A 25012-nucleotide genomic window follows, 5' to 3' on the forward strand; every position below is an offset into this window, starting at 1 on the left:
CGATCTGGTGGCTTTGGCTCGGCGGGGAGAGCCGGGCTTGTGCGGGTGTTTGGGGGCAGATTTGTTAGAGCATTTTTTCCCCACTTTTTTTTTTTTTCTTGTACCTTAACCTCTTTTTCTTTTCTTTTTATTTTTTCCTTTTTCTTTTTTCTTTTTTTTTCTTTGTATAAAATAAAACTATTTACTTTCACGCCCGTCCTTCCCCCCGCCCAGCCTTCTGCCGCCTTCCCGGCCGCTGCCGCTGAGCCCGCAGAGAGGTCAGCGGGCGGCACATCCCTGCTCCTTCCCAAAACACCTCTAACCTGGGAATTTCCCCCCTCTCAGAGGTTCCCCTGGCCGGGCCGAGGGCTCCCCGCTGGCTCCAGACCCATCGCGGCCCCCGGGATCCAGCGGTGCCGTCGGGGCTGAGATCCTTCCCCTCCTCTGCCCTCGGGGCTCAGGGCGAGCTGTCAGCGCTGCCCTCGCCCTCCCCAGGGGTGACAGGAGACCTCTCCTCAACGAGGGACACAAAGCTCGATGGAGCACAGGGTTCTCCCCCCGGGATTTTCCGCAGCACAGCCGCGCTGGGAAAAAACCCAAAAAGCAGGAGAGGCAGCGAACCCCCAGGCTTCTCGCTGTCCCGAGGTTCCCTGTGAAGGGTGGCGGACCTTGCGCTCCGAACAGCCCAGCAGACACAAAGGAAACACTCCAAGTCACAGGGCAACCCGATACTTCACATAATACATCGCTAAGGCATTCTTCTAGCAGAATCCCGAGCTGAAAAGCTACCGGGCTTTCAAATGCGAACTTATGGACGCGGAGAGCAAAGGTGGGAGTTGTTCCCAAATATTTCTAGATCTTATTACAGTTTAACTCAGCCGGCTCCCTCCCTGGAAACTGGGAAATGGTACAAAGTGAATGCTGAGGTGCTTTGAAAAACAGCCAGAGATGTCAAAAGACGGAGGGGGCGGAGGGGGATTTTGTCCGTGTGTGCCGCAGGGAGGGGGACGCGTTCGTAGGAAAACCCCCCGATTTTTTAACAGCAAAAACAGCACAAAATTTGGGGGTTTGTGTAGAACCCTCCGGCGCTGTCGGAGCCGGAGCTGCCGCCCGGTGCCCGGAGGGCTCTGCGGGCACAGCCGCGCTTAGGGCCGGGGGTTTGCCGTGCCTGGCACCCCGGTCCTGCCCTGCCCGCCCGGGGACACAGTCACGGCGACAAACACCAGCACACGCAGGGCACACGAAGAGAGAGCCTCATCTCGCCCATGTTGCCCGCGGCGGGGTGCCAGAAGGGAGAAGGTTGAGCCTGGGACTGGCGAGTCACCCTCCCGCAGGCGGCCCTGGGCCGGGACAGAGCCCAGCTCCGGCTCTCGGGGCTTTCCTCTGCCCGGGATCCTCCCAGGTGCTGGATCTGGATGATCCCTGACCCTCTAGCACGGCCAAGGAGCCGCGCTCGGGGCCAGGCCACCCGCACGGGTGCTCCCGGCGTTTGCGGGGAGGATGCTCCAGCTACCCGCTAGCAGGGAATCCTCTTTCTGGTCCAAGTAATTCCTGCTGCAAGGGGACATTTGTGACTATTTCCTTCCAAAAGACCCTTCGGGCACCGCACCGGTGGCACAGCGGTGTCGGACACCCGTCAGCTCCCCCAGACAGGGATTCCTTCCCACCCCGACGGAGCGGCGCAGGAAAGGCTCGCTGTGTATCGGCAGCGATTTTGGCCTCGCTCCAGGCCAGTGAGTGAATTTGGGCGTTATTTGCTGGCTGGGCAGGAGCAGCCCGGCGAAGCCTTTTGCATCCATATGTTTACAGGACGCAAATCTCTGGGAAGATGAGTTAATGAGCGTTAGTCCTTTATTCGCGTTAATGGGCGTCAGTCCTTTATTCGAATGTAAGGTTTTCTTCGTTTCGTTTTCACCTTTAAAGCGATCTGCTGTCGGATTAAATGATAAAATCACCGGCTTTAAAATAAGCTCAGACGAATGCCAGGCTGATCCACCGAACGTGTTTACGTCTGATGCGCTTTCGCGATTGCATGAAATTTAAAATTTCGAGGGGAGCAAATGTGAGCGAGTGGCTTCCTTTAATCAGGGCTAGGAAAGAACCTCAAAACTTGTGCAGATTTGGGGGATGCTGTGAAAGGACAGGACGGAGGGATTTGTCTCTCACGGGTGGGGCAGAGACGAGGCTCGTTCTTGGAGAGCTTCGTCAGCGGCTCAAGAAATAAATCTGCTTCGTCTTTCGGAACGCAACAGCTCAGGACAGGTTTCGCACCGCTGTGTGTGACTCCCTTTGTAGGGTTGCAATCTCGTATTTCGAGATTTGTAAATAGTAAATCGAAATAAGGGCAAACCGCGAGGCACAGGGACAGACTCTGGAGTTGGCATTTGTTGCCGTCTCGGGAAAGAAACCGCAGGATGACTCTGCGATTCCCAAACTTTTCGCCCCAGACGAAAAGGCGTTTCAGCAGGAGAGACCTTTTGACGTGTCTCTGGAAGTTTAGGAGCCCTCTCCAAACGGAGAATTGGGAAAAGGCGGAGAAAAGAGCGAGTTTTCGTTTGGCTCTTCCGAGCGAATTTCCCTGCGCTTGGCAAAGGCTTCTTTTCCCTTTCAGCCGCTCGCTGTGCATTCCCGGGATTGGAGAGACCCGCAGGGATGGACACGGGGTGGGAATGCAGACACCGCTTTTTGGGAATGCCCCTGGGTGCTGCCACTGCCTTGGGACGGCGGAAAGGAGGTGTCAGGGCCGGCCAAGGTCCCCGCTGTCCCCTGCTCGGGGTGGGAAGCTCCTCAGCTCTCTCCCTGCTGGAGCGGGACATGGAGGAAGGGAATCCAAACTCGGGGGGAAGCAGCGCGTCCTCCCCACAGCCTCCTGTGCCTTCATGGGGAGATCCTGCCCATCCCAAGGGATGTCCCGAGAGTGGAGAGAAACCTCCCCATCGTTTCCAGACCGGGTTTAAGCGGCCAAAGCACAAACGCCTCCGGGAGGGCTCCGGGAGGGGCGGTCAGAATCACAGAGCTGGAGCTCGGGGCAGGGATTTCTGCCAGCTTTCCCCTCCCGTCTCGGAGCCGAGCGAGGCTCCCGCCGCAGCCCGGGGAGGAGGAGAGAGGTTTCTTTGGAAGCACCTGGGAGAAAACACGGGGCTCCGTTTTATCGCGGTGCGGCCGTGAGCCGGGGCGATTGTGAATTCCAGACTGGCAGCACCGAATTCCCTCCCTTCATGCAGGGCCACCAGCCCTTCCGCAGCACCCGCCGGGCTCCGAGGCCTCCCCGGAGCCGAGGGTTGGCATTTCTCTCCAAAAAAGAGGCACTAAATGAGGTCGTGTCCCTCCCTTCCCCTCCATCTCCTCCGGGCAGTGGCACCTCTGCCACCAGGTGCCACCAGGAGTGCCCAGCTCTTGGCCTGGCACGGCGGCGATCCTCCTCCCCCGGGAAGCTGCTGTGAGCTTTCTCTTCACGGAGAAAGAGAAAAACAAACAAACAAACCAATCAACACACAAACCCCACGGCAGCCGCCCCTCTTCGCCCCAAGCCAGCTCCATCAAAACCATGTCCCTGTCACCAAGGCGGTGTCGGGCGAGCCGGCCAGGGCTGTGGGGTCAGCGGGGGCTCTGTGGGGCAGGGGGTGAAGCTGTGTCGGTGCTGTCCGTGCGCAGCTGAAGGCACAGTCGGGGCAGCTTATCCCGACAGAGCTCCGGCACTATTTAACCTCCTCAGCCTCCTGCCTGGGCAGCTAGGGGGTGGCCGCTAGTAGGGACAGGGAAAGGGGACAGTGCCGCTGGAAGGACGGGACGGGACGGGCCAGGCGGGCGATGGCAGCGGCTGCGGCTGGGCTTGGTGGCTCTCCGGGAAGGCAGAAAGCGCATCCGCGGGGGTGCCCTGGCCAGAAAAAGAACAATTGCCTTCCAAAGGCTGTGTGAGGAAGGGACTCAGCCTTTCCCAGCCCCAGGCCCGCACCCCGCGGGAGAAGGGGCAGCACGGGAGGGACTCTGCTCCGCTTGTCGCTCTGAGCAGCTCCTTGTTTCCTTGCAGGTCTGGGCGACGCCTGGGGACAGCCGAGCAGGATTGGGCCCTTGGATAACGTGGCCATGGAGCTCGGATCGCACTTGCTGCAGGTAGTGGATGCCTTCCTCCTCCCGTGCGCGCTGCGCATCGGAAACCTGGGCTTGGGGTGTTGCCTCTCCTCCCCCTTCTCCTCCTCCTCTTCCTCCTCCTCCTCCTCCTCCTCCTCCTTCTCCTCCTCCTCCACTTGCTCTTCACCCCCATACCGCGACAGGAGCCTGGGTGAAACCTTCATGTCATTCCCGAGCCCCGCCGGGCTGGGAGAGCAGAAGAACAGAGACACCAATCACTTTTATTCCCATTATTTTGGGGTTTTTTTTCGCCTTTGGTACTGGCAGAAGCGCTGGGAAAGGCGCTCATCCCCTCCGCGCACGCACAGTGTCTGCCAGCCCTAAAAGCTTTAATCAGCAGCCCCAAAAGGGCCGGGGATGTCCCCAGGAAGCTCCCGGGAAAGGGACAGGGGACAGGCGGGGGAAACCCGGGCGGGAGCGCAGGACTCCCGAGGGGGAAGAACAGCTGGGCTGATGGATCTGCCTTGGGCTTTAGCACCTGAAAATGCTGTTCTTCTCAACCCCGGCGATCTGCTCTGCAATTCCCCTAAATTCCTCCTTCGCAGCAAAGTTTAGGAAGTCGCAGCCGGGGCGAACATACCAGCAGGAGGGGGGAAAAAAAAATTGCCTTTAGCTCAATTTTTTTTTAATATATACTTTTTTTTTTTTTTTCTACTTAACCCAGCGCGGTTTTTTCTCCCCCGCTTTTCCAGAGCCACTAAAGCGCAATCATTTAACGGGCGGGTTTATTGGGGAAGGTTAATTCCTGGTCACAGAGCTGGGGCTGTTCTCGCTGCTCGCTCGGCTGGCGAGAAAAACCTCCACGGCAAATCTCCGCTGGGGCTCCTCGGCCGCGCTGTCGCCGGGAGGATTTGCCCAGCCCTCTGTCCCCTCCGGCCGGCGGGGTGCGATGTCGCTGTCCCCAAGCCCCAGCCGCGGGGGAGGTGAGCTGGGAGAGCTGTGCCACCTCCGCCGACCTTTGGAATGACGAGCGAGGTTATTTATTTGCTCCCACAGAACATCCCCGCTCTCCTGCGGGGGAAAAAAAGGAGATTTTGGGAGGCACTGAGTGCATCCGGGCAATGCCAGAGCTCCAAATTATCTCCTGGGAAGGTATTTCCAGCCTTGAAAATTTCGTTTTAAGCGGTTGATGTCATCTCAGCTGTTTCAGAGTCACGAATCCGCCTGGAAAAGGCTGATCTAGTTCTGTGTAATACTCATTGTGCATATTATAATAAATAAATTAAAATACACACCCAGTCATACAAATCATTGTTACACTCACTCCTCCTCCCTGGCGGCTGTTCCCCGTTTTGTCTGGCATTAATTGAATTTACACAAAATTAAATGCTGGCCACCTGTAATGGTCACTTTACAGTTCAGTTATTTCTGAATGACGAATGCTGAACGTTTTAATAAACCCACATTTATTGCGAACATTCTTTTCTTTTTTTAAGAGTTCTCAGACTGAAACTTTACACGCGAATTTTCAGCTTCAATGTGCTTTTCTGTACACGGAATTTTGGGATGTGCTGCCCCACATTTTGCAGCCACAGCAGCTTTGGCATGGATTTAGTTGTGATATTGGGCAAAGGGATTGCAAAACAACAGCCTTTAAAAGCAATGCTAAGGGTGTAATAATTTATTGCCCATTATAATATTTCTACAAAATTTAATTTCTACTAAAAAAAAAAAAAAGGGAAAGAGTAATCTGGTTTCAGTTATATGCTGTAGAGTCGTTAGTAGGCCAGAGAATAATTTGGAATATTTTATTTTTGGTGTGGCACTCTAGGTGCATGAAGCAGACAGGATTTTATTGCTTCCCTTCCAGTTCAGTGACTTTAAATGGATTAAAACAGGTGGTTGTTCTACCTATGTATTGTAAAAATTGTTTTTCTCTTCCAAATATATTTCCCAGTGATGTTCACAAGTGTGAATATTCACCGAGATTCACATGCCATGTGTGGATCAAAGCTTTCTACGTTGGGTAGAGATAATGGAGACTTTTTGACATCAGATACTTTTGAAAAAACACCTAAAATTAGGCAGTGAAAAAATCAAGGCCCCCCCAGACTGAGAGGTTTTGTGTCCAAATCATGGGCAGTTTTGGCTAAGCTTTACTACTTTTTTTTTTTTTCTTTCTCATATGAATAATACCTGACTGCATCAAACTTCAGTTTTTACTCACACAAGCAATATTTGCCTCCCAGCCAATATCATGTAGAGAAGAATTTTGTAGGATTTGATCTCAAGTTTGCATTGGTTGAGGTTTACAGATTGCAAGGACAAAATTTAATGAATACAAATATATTTCTTTGAGTGAGATAGTTTTGGATGCTGATTTTTCCCGCTTTATTTTTGGAATTTCCCACAGTTACAGAGCAGAGAGTCCTCTGTTCAGAAACACATTATTGAAAATACAGCCGAATTTAAACATTGCTCATGGTGCCATTAAATATATTGCAAATAGCACTGAGCTGGGGCTGCCAGTTATGCCATAAAAAATGGCTCATGTAGGGCCTGACTTCCCCCCGAGCTCCACAGAGCTCAGGATTTGGGCTAAGCACTAAAAATAAGCCTCAATCAACAGCAAAATATTCCCTGAAAGTGGAGCAGTGAAGCTGCATCTGCAGGGCAATGAGGTGGATTTCACAATGTGTGAAGTCGGAAATTTCCCCGAGTTTGAGAGAATCAGAGAAAAAATTTTATTCCTTAAATTTCCTGTTTGCCACTGAAGTCAGACAGAAATCATCCTCCAAACTGGTTTTTTTTTTTTAAATTGTAAATGCTTGAAACAGATTTCTCACTTTCTACCCTGTTTATTTCTCTTTTTTCCAGACTTTGGATGGCTTTGTTTTCGTGGTGGCATCCGATGGCAAAATAATGTACATCTCTGAAACAGCATCTGTGCACCTCGGCTTGTCTCAGGTAAGGGAGATGTGCTCTGCCATCTAAAGAATAAACACTATAAAGCTGCTAAATCTGAATTTGGAACCTCACACTGCTCTCCTGCCTTGCTATAATGTCATTTTTTTTTCAGGGTTGTTTGAAGGTTTGGCTTTTTTTCCTCTCTGCAAACAGCCCTGGCTAAAATACTCAAATTTCCTCTGCTTGCCACCACTGTCGGGACTGTCTTTATATCTGCGCTTGTTCATTGTATTTTACTCCTCATTACCTTTCAGAAGGGCCATAAATAATATGATATTGCAAATTGCAGATCTAGGCAGGGCCTGAAACCCAAAGCCAGAGCCTGGGAAGTAACGCAATAGGGCTGAAATAAAGCTCACAATCCTGGGCTGTGAGCTTTAGATTGTGTGAGATATTGAGGGCTGCCTATGAAAGGGAGAGGAAACCTGATGTGGAACAGGAGTTTTATGGTAAATGTGCTGGAGGAGGGAGGAAAAAATAAAATTTAAAAAAAAAAAAGGGAAAAGGGGGGCAGATTTATGAGTGTTCACATGGAATTCAGGGCAGTTTTTCCTGAGTTTTTCCAGCTCAGTGGTCTTTTCAGTAAAGCGTTTTATATGGTTGTGATAGAACTCATAAAACTCAGTTTACTACTGTTCTGCACCAGAAGTATGAGGGGCTTTTATTGTTTTTTGGGTTTTTTTCTTAGATGGACATTTCAATTTTTTTCTTTTTTTTTGCCTTCTTGGGATAGGCATGAGGGCAAAGAGCCTGAATTTATTGTAGGGCACAACTTCCCATATCTTTGTAACTGAAATTCATTGCTAGCACCTGACCTGAAGTTTGCCAAAGCCCTGTAGAAAAATTCCTTATTAATTTCAGTAGGCCCTGGATGAGACTTGCAAGAAACTGAAGTGTTTAGCTGTGCATCAAACACTTATAACACTTATAAATAAAGAAATAAAATTAAATAAAGGCTAAACCACAGAGGGAAGAAGAATGAGGAGAGGAAGGTGAGAGGGAGGAGAATATTCTGAAAATATCTGGTTCATTTGTCCTGTGGCTGTTACAACAAACAGAGATTGTTGGTGGGGATGAATGTGTACTTTAATTTTGGTAGCAATTAATATTTTTAATTGAGAAAAAAGGCAAGTTCTTTGGATGTGTGTTTATAATAGTGATATTAGAATTAGTGGCTATGAGAGGAAATAGAACTCAAGGGTTAGAGAAAACAAGAATATAAACCCATAAATGCCATTTCTAAGCCCCTGTTTGTCTAATATCTTTAGAAAAAGTAATTTTGAGAATGAAGAGACTCCATAGATTCTTTTTTTCCTGCCAACTTTTAAAAATATGATCAGGAAACATTCTTAGTTCAGTTTGTTCAGTTTACTCAATTATGGTATAACATTAGTTGTTTCATACCACTTAATGCATGTTGAAATTCCTTTAAATATTGATTAGTTTTCAAATAAACTTTCCTACACAATGGGCCTATTTTCTACTCATTTGCCACCCTGGGTTTCTCTCACCCTAAATTTTTGCAAGGATCCACCAGGCTGTTGAGTGCTAAAATCCCTTTATTTAATCACTGCAATTATCCCAAAGCACTGAGGGTTCCCATCCATCCATCTCAGAGTAGGAATTCCCTGTTCCTGTGGTGTTTTCTCCCTGATCTTCCAGGTTTAGCCCCTAAATTGTCCTTTTGGGGGAATCTCAAGCCATCAGATCTTGTAGGTTTGGATGTTGTCAGTCATTTGGGGCAATTAAAGAATTGTGGGGTCATGGGGACACTAAATAGACTTTGGCACATGTAGGAAGAGGGGACTGGGATTGTCCCACTGGGTTTAATCCTATTTATCCCTCATGAGTGAATTCCACATGCATGGAAATATCGATGAATTCTCAGTGCAGGAGGTGCTGAGGAAAACCAGAGGCTTTGGTCCTGTTGCTTTTTGAAGTTTCGAAGTGAATTTTGCAGTTTAATCAGCAAACTCCCAAACATTTCCCTTCAGCAGAGGTTTGTAAATAAATGAGCTTGAAAGCTGTGGGATTTGAAATTCAAAGGTGTGGTTTAGACTCTCAGAACATGCAATTTCACAGGGGTTTATTTATAAATAAGACCCCCAGTGAACAAGGGAGTGAGTCCTACTGATTTATCTGCTCTTGCTCTGCCTCAATATTCGATTTTTGAAGGCAGAATTTCACTTGAAGCAGTAAAGCACTAATATTGGGCTGCTCCCACTCCCCAGGACATTCAGAATATTCATCCCTTAACCCTGGGATATTCCTCTCAAGGAGTTCTTGTTCCTTCTCCTCTGGAAATCACTGGGATTTTTGCCACAAGAATGGGATTGGTCAGGGAGGAGTGAATTCCCCCAGCCAGAATTCCACAATTTATTTCCAACAAATGCTCTCACAGAGCTGCAGCCAACCCAAGCTGAGAGCAGAGTGGTGCTGATTGCAGGGAATCTTTTAGAGTGGGCACAGAAAGGCCTTTTTATGAAATAATTTGACAATTAACTAGGCCTCACATCCATTTCCAGTTCAAGCGCAATTTGTTTCAAAATAGAGCTTTAAAATAAATAAAAAGGCCATTGAAAAATATTTTTGCAGGGTATTTTTGGAGGCCTACTACAGTGGCCTTTATCTTCTGGTTGGTCCTGAATTTAACTTCAGCAGGAAGAAATTAGAGAAAAAGCTGGGCTGGTTAAACCAGTTACAAATTCAAACCAGCATTAAGGATTGTTCTCAAGCATGACTTTCTGCCCGTTCAGAAACAGAGTTTCTGAAAATCTACATCTTCATTTGTGGCGCTGCCACTTCATTTGTGGCTTTGGAGTTTGATTTGCTCCCAACTGCACCAGCAGAAATTGTAAATTCTGCTGTTCCACTTGGCCCCAGACCAGTGAAGAACTGACTTGCACTGCTTTGGGCAGCCAATTTCTTGCCTCTTTTTTTCCGTGGATAACAAACAGCTTCAAATTCCCCAAATATTTTTTTTTTTCCCCTCAGAGTCCAAAGGCACAAAGAGGAGAGGAAAATCCTCTTGTGAAACAATGGGGAAAGACATATTTTTAATTTATTTTGAAGATCTGGAGTTTATTCCAGCTGTTTTTTTGGAAGCCAAGCTTATCTCTGATTATCTCGAAACATTTAACCACAAACATCTGAACTTTTTCCAGGAGTTTATTTCGCTTCCATCAAATGAGTCTACGAGAGGCAAAATATGTCATTATTGGCTCTAGAATTCACCTCCTTAGCCCTGTGTGTTTATTGTGATTCATTCCTTGGCTGGGAAAAAAAAACTCTGAGTTGCACACAAAGCCCCTGTTAGTAGGAAATGGTGATATTTGGTAGTAAGCAGGTATTTACAGCTATTAAAAACTGCATCAAGGAAGCAGATTTAATAACCCCAGGCATGGCATTTTAGCTTTATGAATTGAACCATATAATTTTTTTTTTTTTTTTAAATTTCTCGAGTTGTCAGTGTTTCATTGTAGGCTTTAAAAGAGCCCTGCTTAGCAGGAGGTTCCGAATTATGGATCCATATTTTGGTTATTTGATTCTTGCCTTGCCCCCCATCTCCTTGCTGGGGGTTTGAAAGGCAATTTTGAAAGGCAGTTTTGGGGTCAGGGTTGTACCTTCACCTCCTGCTGGGGTTGCAAATAAACCTATCAGAATCAAAATCTTTTTTGTGTTTATAACAAGCATAACCAGTCATTATTTCACAAAGAATTTTAGGCTTGAATTTCAGACATAAACCCTCGGATAAAAATGACATTTTAGATAAAACTGTGAGCTTGGGCTTGTGAATCCTCTGAAAAAAATGTGCATTTCCACGAGGAATCATTTAAAAATAGGTGATGAGTTTGGGAAAAGCAAGAGACACCCCTGAGTTACACTTTTTATGAGAAAACATCAACTACAGTTGATGAGGTTGGTCAGCTGGATTGGTGTTTTTTATGCAAAGAGAGTCTCTATATTGAAGGGAGAGATTGTTTACACACAGCCACCCATGAATTTTTTTTTAATTTTTGGGAAGGTGAATTCTCTGATAAAAACATTTTCATTTCATTTTGAATATTTCAAATATTCAGGGAAAAAATCCCTCTTAGCCAAATATAAAATAATAAAAGCAGTGTTGTAAATGATGCTCATTTTGATTTGAACACTGACCACAGCATGGCAATTTTTGTCATGTTCTGAAAATGAAATGTCCATCACCATCTGAATTTTTAGAGGGTTTTTTTTAATTCAAGTGATTATGATATTTATGAAGATAGCTATGGACATTTGCAGGATGTTTCTCCCCTTGTAATTATAAATAAACAGAAGCATTGCCAGGCATGACTCACAGTGAGATTTTGTATTCTTCCTCCCTGACAAAAAACTTGGATTTGGGGAGTTCCTGCAACAAGTCCCCACCTGTTCCCATCCTGAAAATCAGCAGCCAATACTTTTTAAAAAGAGCTTCTAGAGAAAATTACATAAATGAAGCAATGTAGATAATATTATTATTTTTCTTTCTTTCTTTCTTTCTTTCTTTCTTTCTTTCTTTCTTTCTTTCTTTCTTTCTTTCTTTCTTTCTTTCTTTCTTTCTTTCTCTTTCTTTCTCTCTTTCTTTCTTTCTTTCTTTCCCTTCCTTCCTTCCTTCCTTCCTTCCTTCCTTCCTTCCTTCCTTCCTTCCTTCCTTCCTTCCTTCCTTCCTTCCTTCCTTCCTTCCTTCCTTCCTCTCTCCTTTTCTTTCTTTTCTTTCTTTTCTCTATCCCTCTCTTTCTCTCTCTCTCTTTGATTCTCTCTTTCTTTTATTATCTCTCCATCTCTCCTTCCTTTATTTTTTTTCCTCTTTCTTTTTCACTCTCTTTTCCCCAACCCAGAGAAATTTCAGTCTGGTTAGAATATCAGCTCAGTGCTGATGTTTTTGTGTTTGCAGGGAGGAGCTGTTGGAAAGGAGCTGTGGGGAATAGATGGTTAGGGGAAAAGAAAAAAAAAAGTGAGTTTGCATAGCCCTGGGAAGGGACATTCCATGAGCAATGCAGAAAATGGAAGGAAATTCTGGGAACCTGGAAGAAGATTATTTTTATTTTAATATTTGTCTTCTCGAGAGACATTTATCCAGCTCAGAGTTTTGCTCCCATTTGTGGCAATTCCACATTTCTCCAGCTGCTCTAATTGATCATTTCATTTCCAGCTCCAACAGGAGCTGACAAAACACCAGAAATTCCCACAAAAACCCCTTTAACATCAATCACCACTGAAGAATGAATTAATTAGCATTCCTGGCTGTGATTTGGAAGCTGATTTTGATTCCCTCAGCTCATATTTTCAACCTGGACTGTAGTGACTAAGGAATTCAGGGGTTTGGGGACAGAAAATGCTCCAACTCCTCGTGTTCCACATCTCTCCCCAGGTGGAGCTCACTGGGAACAGCATTTACGAGTACATCCACCCCTCGGACCATGACGAGATGACTGCTGTCCTCACTGCCCACCAGCCTCTCCATCCTCACCTCCTGCAAGGTATTGGGGCATTTGGGATCAAAATACCAGGGGAAAAGGGGAAAAAATGGGACAATCCTAGGTTGAGATGTAATAAATTCTAACACAAACCATTCAGTGAATCCATAAATTCATGTTTATCATGCTTGAACTCAAATGGAGGAGGAGATTGGACTTAGCACTGCGAGTCAGGATTTTTTTGGTGTTGTACTAAAGGGAATAAGATACCCTAAATTAAATAATGCCTACCATGCCATGGAGTCCATGAAGCTTTAAACAGGTTTTTAGCTGTTTCATCTCTTATTTTGTCATCATTGCTGAGGCTGCAGAAATCTGGTGATGGCCTGGTTGCGCACAGCTCAGCTGTGTGGTCTGAGGGGAAAAATAACTAATAAAATATCAGGTAATGGGTAAATAGAAGAATATTTTAAATGTTTTTTGAAACAACTGTTAAATTCAAAGCTTGGACAAAAAACAGACCTAAGGAAGAGCAGAAGAGGGTTTGGTAAATGACCTGGGTTTAGAAAATCTCATTTAAAAAGTGATTTTTTTGAGGAAAATAATGTCCTCTTGCCTTGCTGTCCCCCTGGCCACAGAAATATTGACACCACCCTGTGTAAGTTATTACTTCAGTGTTGTAACTTCTGTATCAGTAACAGAAATATTCTCATTTTTTGCACTTTCTTCTTCAATAATTTGTGTTTCCTCCAGGGCAATCCTTTGAACTTTAAAAGGTCAGAGCTAATCTGGCTGCATCACAATTTGCTTCCACTTGTGTTTCATAATTGATTTATCAGCTGGAGCTCTCATCCTGCCAGTTTTTGTCAACCTTTTCAAGGCACAGCTCCTAAAAAACATGAGGAATTTTGGGTTCATGCTGCAATTCTGTTTGGAATTTTTATTTTTGCAGTTCTGGTGCCTGTGGTTGGTTCTGAGTTCAGTGATTCCATCAGAGAGAATTGTGTTCCCTCTAAATTCAGGGAAGTTTGATGTGCCTGGGCTGCTCCAAATGCTGGGAATGGAAGAATTATCTCAGCCTCCTTCTCTTTTCTTCTCCCAACGAACAAATTGTCTTGGAAAAAAACTTTGTCTTGCTGTCTCGGGAAACAAACTCCTATTTTTCTCAAACTCTTCTAGTGGGATTATTGCACACTTTTCTCATTCCTCTGTCAGATTTCTTTTTTTAATATTGAATTTTTTTTAAAAACCAGCATTTCCCCCTTTTTTCCAACCTACTGATAAGCAGAGGAGATACTTCTGATGTAAACAATTTAAGGGTGATTTTGATGGTGGGACTGGATAATTTTGAAAGTCTCTGCCAGCCCCAAAAATTCTGTCAAATCCATGAGGTTTTGTACAGTTTTGCTGCTATCCAGAATTAGTAGTAAAATCTTTTTATACCTGCTGTCTTGGCAATGGCAATAGCCTCTTAGTTTTTCTTAAAATATATAGATACGTTTAAATGAATCATTGGAGATTTTTACAAATTTAAAGTCACAAGCAGCTGATTTGGATTAGTTTCTATGTCAAAAGCAAATAACCCCACAGCTCTTCCCATTCTCCCCAGATAAATTCCTCATTCTCTGTAGCTTTCTTTGCTGCATCCTACGTCGAGAAGGAAATTTAGGATAGGAATAAGGAAGAATATTTCAAATTTTGATCCATTTGTGTGTGTTTTATACCAAATTTTATTTGGCAGAGGAAGTGAATTGATAAAAACCTCAAAGCAACAGCATCTCCTTTGGATTCCTAAACTTGGAGAAGAGAAATAAAGGAATTCACCTCTGTTCTGTTTAGGGATTATTTTGTTTTCTCTTAGTTCTGTGTCTCTCTTCCCCCTGAAATGCATGGAGAGAGTGTATTAAAACTCTCTCCATAAAATATTCAGGCTCTACAGCTAAATATTTTTTAAATGAATGGAATGAACAGATATTTATTTACTTTTGTCTTCCCTCTGCCAGTAATTCCCTTTTCTGCAGTGTTTTATGCATGTAAATCTTCAGATATAACCTGAAACTACCTGGCCTGCAATAATCAAAGCAGGATTCTGATTTAATCCAGTAAAGACTTAAAAATTATTTAATAAATGACAGGAATGAAGCAACTTCCATCTGTAGCTGAGTAGATACTTTCAATATTTAAATAAAGCATAGAGTTCTATGAATAACTTGGGACAGAGGGCAATGGAGTGAAAATGGCTTTACTTAAAAAAAAAAAAAAAACCAAGAGGAAACCAGACTATTTTAAAGAGCATTTTTTTTCACCATTTCAGTTTCATTTTCTCTCTTTTAATCTTTCAAAACACGTCTGAATGATCAAGTCGCCGGGTGGAATAAAAACTTCCCTTTTATAACTTTATTATGTTATAGATTTCTCCAATCTGGGGCATTACTTAGGCGTAAAATCAATATTGCACTGCAGACACAGACTTTTATATCCCGAATTTACAGCCTGGCTCAGGGAACTTGCCTTGCTCATGATGTTTTCTTCAGCTCAAGCTCAGATATTTATATCCATTTTTAGCTCAGGTGCCATTCCAGCAGTTGTAGCCGGGATAAGATCTGTTTTGAGAGAAATAAAATCACAAATGTCAACAATATCTGCGCTTTGTGATATTCTGTTGCTGGTATTAAATAACCCAGAGAGCAGATTATTTTTGACCTCGAGTTTTACAGCCTTTGGACATTTGGATCTCTTCACTTATTTCTCAGGGAAATGCAAATTATTGCTTTGCATAAAATCAGACACAGTGTGGATTTCTTTACACAATCCTCACTGTGACATTGTTTTTCTTCACATTACCTGGAGTTAAAAAAAGAGATATTTAGTTTAAAAACATAAGCCTTCTTAAATTAAAATAGTTCGAGTTTGCCCTCGACTTCCTTGTGTTTCATGGAGAACAAGGCACAGCTTCAAACATCAGGTGTAGATAATTTGTTTTTCTAAAAGACAGGGGAAATATTTGATTAATCACATGATTGCAGAAGTTTGGATTTCATAGTAATATTAAATGTAATAAAATTTGGGAATATGGTGAAGGAAGTGCCTGGAGAAGCTGTGGCTGCCTCTGGATCTCTGGAAGTGTCCAAGGCACTTGGATATTGGGATTTGGAGCAGCCTGGGACAGTGGAAAGTGAGAAATAGATCATTTTTAAGGTCCCTTCCAACCCAAACCATTCCAGGATTCTCTGACCTATTCGGTTTAGCAGAAAGATTGGGAAGTGACTTGATTACTGTGTGTACAAATTTCCAGAGAAAAAAAATTCTGAGAACTAAAGGATGGATTTAGAAGGAAAGGAAACATTTCAAGGACCAACATGTGTGCACTGAAACCACAAAAGCTCAGATCAGAATAATGCACACATTTAGAATTGGGAGCTTGATTAGCTACGGGAAAAAATAGTCTGAGGGAAGCAGTGATTTCTTCCCATTTTGATTTCTTCAGCTCAAGGCTGGGTGTCTTTGCAGAAGACAGAATTTAGGCAAGGAGAAGTTACTGAGCTCAGCACAGGAGTAAATGCCATTTTAATACTTATATTTAATGACCTGAACTGCCCAGGGTACTCCTCTGCTCTAATTCTCCTTTGGATTTTAAGTCTCCAGGCTGTGACTCAATGAAAGCCATAAACCCCATGATCTGTGGAGAGGCTTTGGAGAATTTCAGCTCCAACTTACAAAGTCCTTAAGCTGCTTTTTTCTTGCATGGCCAACACAGAAAATGTAAATAATAGGTAAAGATCCCTTACTGTGAAAGAAGCCAACAGCTGGACTCTTTCTGAGGGTGTTTTGGGTGGCGAGAAAGAATAATCTCTGAATTAAAACACATGAAAAGCAGAGTAGGCCTCAGCAAATCGCCTCACGGGAGCCTGCAGGCCAACTTTGCCTCTGCTGTGACAAAACAAATCCATTCTGCTCAGCCAGGATGGGTGAGCAGGAAAAATAAAGCGGTGAAAAAAAGAGGGAAAGGTTTTGAAACCTGTTCCAAATTGTTTGTCCCTCTTTGAGAGCTTTAGATCTTTTTTCTCTCATGGCACCCAAAACACCCACAGCACCTGAGGTGAGGCCTGAGCTCCAGAGCTCCCTGCAGCCATGGGAGCAGTTTCCTCACCTCACACTGAGCTTAAAAATCCAAATATCGACACCAGTCTGAGCTGCCAGAGCTCAGCAGTGAAGCATTTTGGCACTGGCTTGGTGAGGGGACACAGCAGGCAGGAAAATAGGGCAAACTACCCAAGAGAAGAGGAAATTTGGGTGCTTTGTGCAAGTTTGGGACTCCAGGGCAGGCTGACAACAGAACTGGTTGCTTTTCTACCACAGCAAAGCATCACCAGGGCAAACCAAGGCATTTGGGAGCTCCTTTTGCCAACCCTGGATTTCCAGGTCTAGGATTAGCTTCAAACTGCATTTTGCAGGCGTTTCTTCTGCAGGAGCTCTTTGTGATGTGAGGCTGCCAAAAGCCCTTTCCAGAGGTGAGGAGCAACTGGAATAAATCCAAAATAAGGCCTGGATGCTGAGGGTTGCTCCAGGATTATTGATTACACACAGCAGGGCATTTGTAGGGAAAAACATGGAACGTTAACACAAGCTGGGATGAACATATTGTGACAAATCAGGACCTGAAGCCCTCAAATGATGTTACAATCAAAACATCTGTGCTGCTGCTCTATCTGACTGCCTGCACTGTTTTTACAGAAAGGTTTGTTTCAAAGTTCACAGCAGAGTTTCAGTAATGCTTCCCAAACCATCCATCTCCTGTTGTGGCAGCTGGTACAAGCAAGAAAACAAGTGAAATTAAAGATATTTGCATGGCAGGTTAACCAGGACAAGGAATGAATCAATGCTGCTCTGCCATGTGTGCTTGCAGTCAGATATTGTGTGTCTCTTATTGGTTTCAGATGCTTTCCCTGTGATTTGGAGCCTTTAAAACACATCCACAGCTTCCCAAATTTTTGCTGACTCACACACTGAGGTGTGGGGGTGCTAAAAGCAGTTTATTAACATTCCCCAGAGCAGGGAAAGAAATGTGGTAGTTCCTGCAGCCATCCCAGTTGCCTGCTCACAACTGGATAATTCTGAAATGATGAGTTCCAAGCCAATGTAAGCTGCACCAGGAATGTGGAATACATTATGTCAGCTTTCTCCACTCCAGCTGATGCTTTAAGGGCTCTGTTTCCCTCAGCCAGGAAGCAAATCCCTGTGCAGGCTTTTCCTACATCTTCCCTTCACACATAAACTTCATATTTAAAGGAGGGAATAGAAAACTTGGCGTCTGGCAAGATCTTCTTAAAGAATTTTTTTTTTTTTCCTAGCAGTACATGTGCAAAAGACAAACACTGATAGGAATTTTAATTTTCATTGATTTAAAAATATTTTTCAGGAGAACCATTACTAAGAGATAATGGCTTAATATTATCGCCTTGCCTCTGTTGGTTAAGGTTGTTTTAAACACGAGGAACACAGAAATTGTAATTTTATAAATTATAATTATAAATTTTGATGTACAAAAGTGGAAAAGAAGGCAGATTGCTACAACCCATTAAAATATCTCTCTTCATTGGGAATTAACAGTAAAATATACCAAAGCAGAGCATCTCAGACTGTAAAATTTGTTATTTCCTTTTCCTGCCTGCCTAGGGCTGTGTGGGGTTTCTTCTCTAAGAACATTTTGAAAACATCACTTTAAGGAAAATTTAGGCAAATGTCAGTGAATGGCTGCATTTGGATATGACAGGAATGATAATAGAGACAATTTCCCCTCTGCAGCACTGCCAGGATTCTGAGTGCAGGCAGGAAACAGAACAAAATGCCCAAGTGGGGAGGAAATTGGGGTGCTTTGTGCAGTTTGGAACTCCAGGACAGGCTGACAACAGAACTGGTTGCTTTTCTACCACAGCAAAGCATTACCAGGGCATTTGTGAGCCCCTTTTGCCAATCCTGGATTTCCAGCTTCTAGGATTTGCTTCAAACTGTGTTTTCCAGGCATCTCTTCTGCAGGAGCTCTATAGTGTTTTCATCTCTTTTTTGTTTTGAATTTGGTGTCACCCTCATTCAAAATGAAGGGGCAGAAGTTGTGGCATCCTGGAGAAGAGAAGGTTCTGGGGAGACCTTAGGGCCCTTTCCAGTGCCTGAAGGAGCTCCAGGAGAGTTGGAGAGGGACTTTTCATGAGGGCATGGAGTGCCAGGACAAGGGGAATGGTTTTAAGCTGAAGGAGGGCAGGGAGAGATGGGATATTGGGAATTAGGAATTGTTCCCTGGCAGGGTGGGGAGGCCCTGGGATGGAATTCCCAGAGAAGCTGTGGCTGCCCCTGGATCCCTGGCAGTGTCCAAGGCCAGGTTGGACATTGGGGCTTGGAGCAGCCTGGGACAATGGAAGGTGTCCCTGCCATGGCTGGGGTGGCACTGGATGGGATTTTTGAGGTCCTTTCCAACCCAAACCATTCCATGATTCTGGGATTCTCACAAATCCAAGCCTTGTTGTTCTCATGAGAGAGAAGCCAAAATCCTCACGAACTTTCAGTGAGCCCTGGGCTGTGTGGGACTCAGCTGCTTTGCAGATCCCCCCAGAAGAACAGCAGAACATGTGTGACTTTACAGAATAGAGCAGATACAACAAAAATAACCAACAAAAAGGGGGGGAAATGTGCAGAGTGTCTGGGGGAAGGGCAGTGAAGCATTATCCAGCCATGAATTTGTGTTATCTGAATTCCCAGGGAGGAACAGCCCAGCAGGGACATGGAGAGTGCTTGTCCCTCATCTCCAGAGGGATGCAGGGAAGGTGGGATTGGGTGGCCATCACTGCTCTCAAAATGCCAATTGGGATCATTTTCCATCCCCTACACCAGAGCTGGAATTTGGCTGTGCACCCAGAGCAGACACAAATCACTGATTGTGCCGAGAGCTCCCAATTTTGATGCTCCTCCCCATTTTTTGGGTAGTGGCAGATGGGATGTCCCATTCCTAAAGCAGCACACGGGGCAGTTTGAGGAATATTCATTTACAAAGTGGTTCTGCAACAGAACAATGTCATTTCTGCTAATGTCAACATTTGGAAAAGGGAGAAAAAAGAGCAGCTTTTACCTCAGAGAAAATATAGGCGTGAGAGGTGAAGCTGTGGAGAAAAAAATTCATGATCTTTTTTTCTCAGTCCACTGTGCAACCGCAGGATTCTGCGACTGTTTTCTGTCAAAAGAGATCAAAGATGGATTGGAAAGCAAAGATGGATTTCAGAGTTGCTCCCCTAGGGATGGACAACCTTGGCTCCCATAATGCTAACCATAATTTCACAGAAATGCTCTGAGAATCCTGCTTGGCAGTCATGCAATAGGAGTGAACAAATGCACAAATTCTTTATCCAAAATAGCAAGACTCATTTTATTTACCATGGCATTTGTCCTGTTTATGAGAGTATGGAAATACAAATCTGTCAAATAGAATTTCTGTAAGATTTTTTGGTCTCTCCAGTGTTGTTTCTCATCCTTCATCAGCTGATGCCTGTAACCAGTTGGTTTCACCTTTTCTCTATAATGAAGAGAATGGTTTATACATAGAATTTTAAACATTTTTTTAACACTCAGAGGAAAGGTGTTAGCTTCACTTATGGTGATGACCTTAGGTAGTTAACCTTTCTTATTAATTAAACAGAGTGGCCAAGCTTCAGTTATCAGATAGTATGAATATTCTCTAATAATTAAGAAGATTATTTTCCTTCAGTGCTTCTTATATTGTAGTTCAGTCATAACATTTTACTCCTTATTATTCTCTCTCTTGACTTTCAGATCTCTTGACCTTAAAGAACTGGCAGCACTTCATTGGGGTTTTTTTCTGTTTCAAACCTCTTTTACCTTCTTGACAGCCCAAGTTCTCTCTGGGCTCACAAGTTTGCTTGAAACAACCCCAGTGATATCAATAATTTCATTACTAAGTCTTGATGTTGCATTGTTACTTTTTTTTTAAAAAACTTAATTCTGATTTCTCCTGTTTGAATACTCAGTGTCTCCCTCTTTGTCTGCTAAACTTCTAAGTACCTCATTTTCTACCTCATCTTCATCAGAGTGGAGAATCTGAATTTGCATCTGAAAATTCAAATATTAAATTGCATCACCATCTGTCAAAAGAGACCCAAGATGGGTTGGAAAGCAAAGATGGATTTCAGAGTTGCTCCCCTAGGGATGGACAATCCTGGCAGTTTGTATTTAAAACTCTGCAGTGGTTCTGTCAGTTATTTCAAAGGCCTGCTGTTCCCCACATAGATCAAATTCAAATTAGAGAGATAAATGGGAAATTCAGATACTCAGGAAGAATTTCTTTTCCCTCCTTGCTAAATCCTTTTTCTGTGGCTGTTTCTTCAGACCTTAAAACTCAACACACAGAACACGTTGGTTCCAGGCAGGGGTGTAAGGCTCAAACCACTGCAGGTGTGTGCCCAGGAGGGGTGAATTGGGCAATGGAGGCACAAAAATCGGGAATAAACTCAACATTTCAATCAAATTAAAGAAATATTCCAACTGATGACAGTGGATTTTGGTTAAAACCCCATGGGGAATTAGGGCAAAGCTGAGAACCCTGCTGCTTCCCTGATTTTCCTATTCACAGAGGTACCAAATGGGTTTTTCTTTCTTGTCCTAAAATTGTTGTGTTCTGCCAAACTGCAACCTTCAGTAAAAAACCACAATTATTCATGGTGCCTGAGCTGTTATTGAGAGTAATTAACATTACAGATAATAATATCATATTCTTATCAGAATATTCTTACCTCATATTCTTAGCAGAAACTGTGTGTACCCGAGCAATAAAACCCATGAACTTTAAATAGTTTTTGGAGGTTATCCATCGAGATATTTGTTTAAAAACAACCTCTCAAGATGGTTTTGGAAGTCAGGGAATGACATTGTACATGGAGCCCAACGATGCGCACTCAAATTATTACAGAACCACTGAAGTTCCTTGTTTCCCACTCTTGTTATTTTGGAGATTCCCTGCATTTCCCTGCACCCCAAAGGACACTTTTCCTTCCCTTTACCAAAAGGGATTTCTACCATGTATTCAGAAAAAAAGGGAATTGCCTCGTGAAGAGTGGTAAATCCAGAAATTTGGAGACCTAATCGTGTTGAGTTGTCCAACTTCCCCAGGGAATCCTAACACAAAAATGAAATAAATCCTGAGGGCAGGGATGGAGTGAGAAAGGTGAATGTCTGATTTCTGTTTCTGCCCAAGGCTGAAAGACAAACACCTCTGGGAAAGCATCAAAGGCAATGGGCAGATCTTCAGGAATATCTAATATATATATATATATATAAATTATATATCATATATAATGGGAAAATCTTCAGGAATAAATCAGCAGTGTTCTCTGTGCTTTCAGAATACGAAATCGAGAGATCCTTTTTCCTGAGGATGAAGTGTGTCTTGGCCAAGAGGAACGCAGGGCTGACATGCAGTGGCTACAAGGTAAGGTTTCTCCATTTCTTTTCCACCCCTCGAATATTTGACAATTGAAAAGTTTATTTATTTAGGTGTTTGTTCTGTTGGTGTTTTTTTAAACGTGTGTAGCTGAGAGCAAAATTTGTGATGAAAAAATCAGAAAAAACCCCCAAACGCCACTCCTGATAGGAGATCCCATCAGTAATTAAAATCTAAAATTTGTGGCACATTCCCTCAGCTTGGTCCCTGTTCTTCCAGCCTGGGAATTATCTAGAGCCAAGAGAGCACACAGCTCAGTTTTATTCCCCCATGGAGCTGGAGGCAGGTGAGGCAGGAACCCAGATACAGGAATTGGGAAATTTTGGAAATTTTCCACATCTCAGCAGCCACCCAGTGGCACAAAGCACCTCCTCAGCCTCAACATTAATATCATCCTAAACAACCACTGCAGCCACCTCAGGGAGGAATTGTACTAAACCACCACAAGTCTGTTTATAAACCTTACAGCTTGTATTTTTAAAATTTTTGACGTGAAATCAGAATCCACAGCACATTCCAAAGTCGTAGAATAACATCCATCACTTGGGTAGTTTTTTATTTTCAGCTTGGCAGGTGGTTTTTCTTTCCAGATTTTCAGGCAGTTTTTATTTTCAGTTTTGCAGGTAATTTTCATTTTCAGCTTTACAGTAATTTTTTTACTTTCAGTTTTGCAGTTGTTTTTCTTTTCAGCTTTACAGGTCGTTTTTATTTTCATCTTTACAGGCAGTGTTTATTTTCAGTTTTGCAGGTAGTTTTTGTTTTCGTATTTTCAGGTAGATTTTATTTTCATCTCTGCAGTCATTTTTATTTTCAGCTTTACAGGCAGGTTTTTTTTTCAGTTTTGTAGGTAGTTTTTGTTTTCAGATTTTCAGGTAGATTTTATTTTCATCTCTGCAGTTGTTTTTATTTTCAGCTTTACAGGCAGTTTTTCTTTTCAGTTTTGCAGGTAGTTTTTCTTTTCAGATTTTCAGGTAGATTTTATTTTCAGCTTTGCATGCAGTTTTTATTTTCATCTTTACCAGCAGTTTTTATTTTCATCTGTATAGGCAGTTTTTCTTTGCAGATTTTCAGGTAGATTTTATTTTCATCTCTGTGGTAGTTTTTATTTTCACCTTTACAGGCAATTTTATTTCCAACTTTGCATTTGCTGCTCCTTGAGCTGCCCAGTACAACTCTCCCTCCATCAGGGAGGATAACTCCCATTCTTTCTGGAGGGGATTCACTTTGAGTCATTCAAAACCCAAAAAGCAAAGGCTGGAAGAGCAGCAGAGCCCTCTGGAGCAATGTGCTCAAGGTGCAGACATTTCTCTGTCTATTTACACTCTTCCCTACCTGGCTGGACTGATAATTCTTCATTACACTCAGCCCTGTTTGCTCAGCTGCTTCCCAGCAAAAATGGTTCTGTCCCAAAGCTGAATGTGAAATCAGGAAAAAGAGTGGAGCTTGTAGTCATGGTGTCTCTGCGTGGCTTTGGGGGTTTTTGGGGTTTTTAATTCCCAATTATCACTGTTAATCAGAGGCATCACTTCCTTTCGCTCACTATTAAAAGTTTGCACAGTGAAAATTAAAGGATTCTTTCATCTGGAGAGATGTTGGCCTAAATTTATTCCCTTTCACTGTGCTTAGAGTCAGGACTTAATTTTTAAGGAATCACCTCATTAGCTGAAGCACAGAAAAAACCCAAGGACCAGGAGATGTGGGAATTGAGATCTGCTGAGAGATCTTACTGTACTTTTGTTAAACATTTAAATCACTTGACAGCTGGAAATGAGAAAAAAGACTATACAGGAGGAGCCTATTGCAGGTGATGTTCGGTAGATTGTTTAGAGCACTAAATACACTGAAAATTCATTCCTCTCCACAGGACAGAGTTCAAAACCAAACAAACAGAGAAATTAAGCTAAAGGATATTCCTGCTGCTCGGACTAGAAAATTGGCAGGAGCACTGCTGATTTCTGAGCAGCAGCACTACACTAAATAAATCTCATGTCCTGGAATAGTCCTCAGGTTCCATTTCCCCCTCCTCTTTAGCTGACACCGAATTTTTACAGTCTAACACTGTCATTATCACCTCTGTGAGCAGGAATTGCATACAGGGATCCCGAAATCCGATCTCAGGACCCTGGGCTTGGGCACAAGGCAAAAAGCACCCTCTGAATTTGAGCAGACAACTTAAAACTCATTTCTCCTGCATTTTGGATAAACATCAGTTAATTTTTATTGCATTGTGATGCCTCACTGGGTTTTTAAAGAAACCCACTGGGTTTTTAAAGTGCCTGTTTTATATCAGAAGAATAACTTTTTAAGGTGTAAATATTTTTATCCATCTTTGAGTGCATGTGGGAGAGATGGACATTTAAAAAAAAGCAGCTTGCAGATTTTTTTATTAATGAACAGGAATTCTGGCTGTATCTACAAGAATACAAGAATCTCCCTGTGTCAAGGAGCTTAAAGTATTCATTAGAAAGCAATTAGATAGTCCCCAGAGAGGAGGTGCTTTAATACTGGATTAATCACGCTGTCAGCAAACACAAAACTGCACTTAATGTGTTTTAATCTCTATTTACAAATTAACTGCAATCAACAGACTACCCAGGATAGAATATTACAGGGGAGGGGTGTCTTTAAAAGCTCACTGAGACTGGGTGGGGAGCAGATTTGGAGCTTTTCCATCAGATTCTGAATGTTTTTCCCCCTTTTCCAGGTGATCCACTGCAGTGGCTATTTGAAGATCCGTCAGTACATGCTGGATATGTCTCTGTACGATTCCTGCTACCAAATTGTTGGTCTGGTGGCCGTGGGTCAATCCTTACCTCCCAGTGCAATCACCGAGATCAAACTCCACAGCAACATGTTCATGTTCAGAGCGAGTTTGGACTTAAAATTAATATTCCTAGATTCCAGGTAAGCAGCTCTTTCATCTCCGGCCATAAGCTGCAGTGGTTTCCAAACAGGTCAAAACATCCGTGGAAAAATAAAGCAATCTGAAATAGATCTGGAAGTTGGAGGATATGGGAGACTTCAAAGCCTTTCAGGCAGCTGGATAGACCTGACT

At 43.5% G+C, this 25012-nt stretch overlaps 2 protein-coding genes and 1 long non-coding RNA gene across 5 annotated transcripts in view; 1 reads left to right on the plus strand and 2 right to left on the minus strand.

Moving 5' to 3' along the window:
- LOC146444049 (uncharacterized) overlaps positions 1-25012 on the minus strand; it is a 280352-nt gene that overhangs the window by 95485 nt on the left and 159855 nt on the right. The window lies entirely within an intron of this gene.
- The window catches only part of SIM2 (SIM bHLH transcription factor 2), a 51137-nt gene that overhangs the window by 3801 nt on the left and 22324 nt on the right, over positions 1-25012 (plus strand). Inside the window, exons 2-6 of the mRNA XM_085079244.1 lie at positions 4010-4092; positions 6928-7017; positions 12410-12518; positions 21860-21945; positions 24662-24861. Of these exons, the coding sequence (XP_084935370.1) occupies positions 4010-4092; positions 6928-7017; positions 12410-12518; positions 21860-21945; positions 24662-24861 (568 nt within the window). The remainder of the gene's footprint in view (positions 1-4009; positions 4093-6927; positions 7018-12409; positions 12519-21859; positions 21946-24661; positions 24862-25012) is intronic.
- On the minus strand, positions 12389-17036 carry LOC146444054 (uncharacterized). 2 transcript variants are annotated; one of them, XR_014856105.1, is made up of 3 exons: positions 16836-17036; positions 12747-12869; positions 12389-12511 (listed from the first exon to the last, which is right to left on the minus strand). It is a non-coding gene; the product is annotated as an uncharacterized LOC146444054 (long non-coding RNA). The 2 variants fall into 2 exon arrangements; XR_014856116.1 differs by lacking the exon at positions 16836-17036 and adding an exon at positions 16244-16368.

This window comes from Lichenostomus cassidix, chromosome 1 (genome assembly GCF_008360975.1).
Source record: "Lichenostomus cassidix isolate B80296 chromosome 1, HeHo_3.0, whole genome shotgun sequence".
Lineage (NCBI taxonomy): Eukaryota > Metazoa > Chordata > Aves > Passeriformes > Meliphagidae > Lichenostomus > Lichenostomus cassidix.